The 2,386-nt window shown below is 47.1% G+C and overlaps 1 protein-coding gene across 1 annotated transcript in view; it reads right to left on the bottom strand.

Annotated features, from left to right (window-relative positions):
* FPGT (fucose-1-phosphate guanylyltransferase) overlaps positions 1-2,151 on the bottom strand; it is a 6,650-nt gene extending 4,499 nt beyond the window's left edge. Inside the window, exon 1 of the mRNA XM_021405041.1 lies at positions 2,083-2,151. Within this exon, the coding sequence (XP_021260716.1) occupies positions 2,083-2,151 (69 nt within the window). The remainder of the gene's footprint in view (positions 1-2,082) is intronic.

The raw sequence follows: 2,386 nt of genomic DNA, 5'->3' as shown, positions 1-2,386 counted from the left end.
GTCACGACCGGGCGCGGCCTACCCGGAAGCGCCGGGCCGGGCTGGGGGCGGACGCGGGCGGCGCGGTGCGCGGGTGCTGGAGCAGTGAGGGCTCCGGGGCCGTGCTGCCGTGAGCGCGCCGTGGCTGTGCTCTGCCTCGGAACTGCGGTCTTGTACGTGTGGGCCTCGTCCGTCTTCCTGAGTCTGCGGAGGATGCAGATACCCTATAGCAGCAGATGGGAGCAGAGGAGGATTTGTCTGCTTCCGAATCTCACCGTGCATAAATCTTACAGCAAAAGTAGCTCGACAAGCACTATAGGAGCTCGTAAAAAGCAGCTACCGCAAATAATTTAAGAAGTTAAAAAGAAATACTACCAAAAATCCATTGTTTTTCATATCTGTAAACACAAGATTACAGACAGGACAATGTATGCTTCTCTGCTGTTTTACGGGTGTGGGATTTCTGTTGCACAGCCCTAACCAGTGCAATGTGGCCGCAGTCCGTCTGAGCACTGCTCACGCTGTCGGCTTTCTCCGGTGAGGAGCACCGTGCATCCTCTTGAAACCATAGCTCTGCTTTTCTCCTTTGTGCTAAATGTTCATTGACCTAATTAACATCAGTGAGGGACAGTTCCGGCTACAGCCCAGCCCTGCGGAATTGTTGCCTTTGGTGCTAAGGCCGGTTGTTTCCCAGGGCAGCCCTGCTCTCACGCCTGGGAGCTTCGTGCAAGCTCTGCACTCCCGTAGCTGGGGAGAGGGGGTGACAACGGTTACATGGTAATTCAAGGCCTTGGGCAATGAAAAGGGTTTGACTTAAGAGCTGTAGTTCAAAATGCAGCTACTTTTTAAAATCGCCATACATTATTGCATCATATCTGGAAGTGATTTTTTTCATCGTTTGTTTCGATTTTTTGGCATGGAAAGAAAACTGCTGGTGATGTTTCACGTTTTTTGGATCTGAGGGAGAATCCATCCCACGCTGTCTGTGGCCGTGCTGCAGGGTGTGGAGCCGCCCTTGGCGACCTCAGTGACTCCAAAGCTCATCAGTTGTGTTCTTTTGATTTACACTTGTGATCAACAGTAAATTAATAGATCATGCACAAAACGCAATTGAGTTCAGCTCACTCCCCTTCAGCTCTTTATTCTTCAGGCTATGTGGGATAAAAACCAGTACCGGTGTTGCAGAAGATAAATCGATGACACAGAGCCATGTGAATTGGCTGGGTGTATCTGTTTGTCCCGGAGACAGGAGGCGGTGATGCGGTCAGCATCTGTGCGACCCTTGTGAGGGATTCATCCTGTGACTGCAGGCTGATGCGGTAGACACATGTGGAGAATAAATAAGGAGCAATTATTTAACAGCTAGTGTAATTCGCCGTAGGAACAGCCCACTTAGAGATCTGGTCGATCTCTTGAAGTCACTAAATCAAATTGCATGTCTCTGCTCTAGTCAGCCAGAAATTATGGGCTTCAGATAGGAATACTGAATGAAGACGAGCTGTCTTATCTGGAAGGTCAGACTAGATAATGACAATGTCTCTGTCTAGCTGTAAATCAGTAAATACTTATTGTTGTCCTAAATGCCAGCGGGTATGATTCTGAATGTATTGAAGCTGCAGCTCTGAAGAGCAATTCCTTTGGCCAGATTTTTCCCACTGCTAGACTTCTCTCTCAACATGCGTTACCTCACTAGCTCCTGCACTAGAATATAATGTTAAAAACAAGCACATTCATTTCTGAGCATGGCTGTTTCACATAATCAAAATAAAAATAAATCCTATCAAAGTGTGTATTTTGTCCAGGAACAGCACTCTTACATGATTCCAGCAGAAGACGTGTAATCACACTGTTGCCTCAATTAAAATCTTCAAGCTGTGAGTATTTATGGCAATGCTGGTGTCTGCTGGTCTGTCTGCTGGTGTCATTTCATAATTTGAACAGAGCTCTCGTATAGGCTTAATTGCAAAGATGCAATATTCCTTAAAAGCACTCATTCTTAGAATTTATAAAACATCGAGAAGATCGGTAGCGCAGATCTGAGCCACAAAGGAGGGAATTCTGCCTGCTTGCAGGAGGCCTGGCTGTGCCATGGGCAGCTCCCACCTGCGGCTGCCACGGGCACATCTTCTGCTTTGGTTTTGGTCCTTGTCTGTTTTTGTACATGCAGTTCATTCTGCTTTGCTTTGCGTACATTCTTTGTGTGTCTGTGTTGCTGTGGAAATACACCCGTATGCAGAAATCCTCCTCTAGGCCCCAGATCAGATCGGAGAATAATAAACTGTGTATTGATATTAACACCACTGTGCTATTAGAAAAAAGGGAACCCAGCTGAGAACATTTGCCTGCAAATAGCCTCCCCTCCCCCCGATTAGTTTTTCTGCGCAGAATCAATTAATTTGTTAGCCAT

This window comes from Numida meleagris, chromosome 7, assembly GCF_002078875.1.
Source record: "Numida meleagris isolate 19003 breed g44 Domestic line chromosome 7, NumMel1.0, whole genome shotgun sequence".
NCBI classification, from domain to species: domain Eukaryota; kingdom Metazoa; phylum Chordata; class Aves; order Galliformes; family Numididae; genus Numida; species Numida meleagris.
The sequence above is the reverse complement of the archived record's forward strand: the minus strand, read 5'-3'. Positions and strand labels throughout refer to the sequence as shown.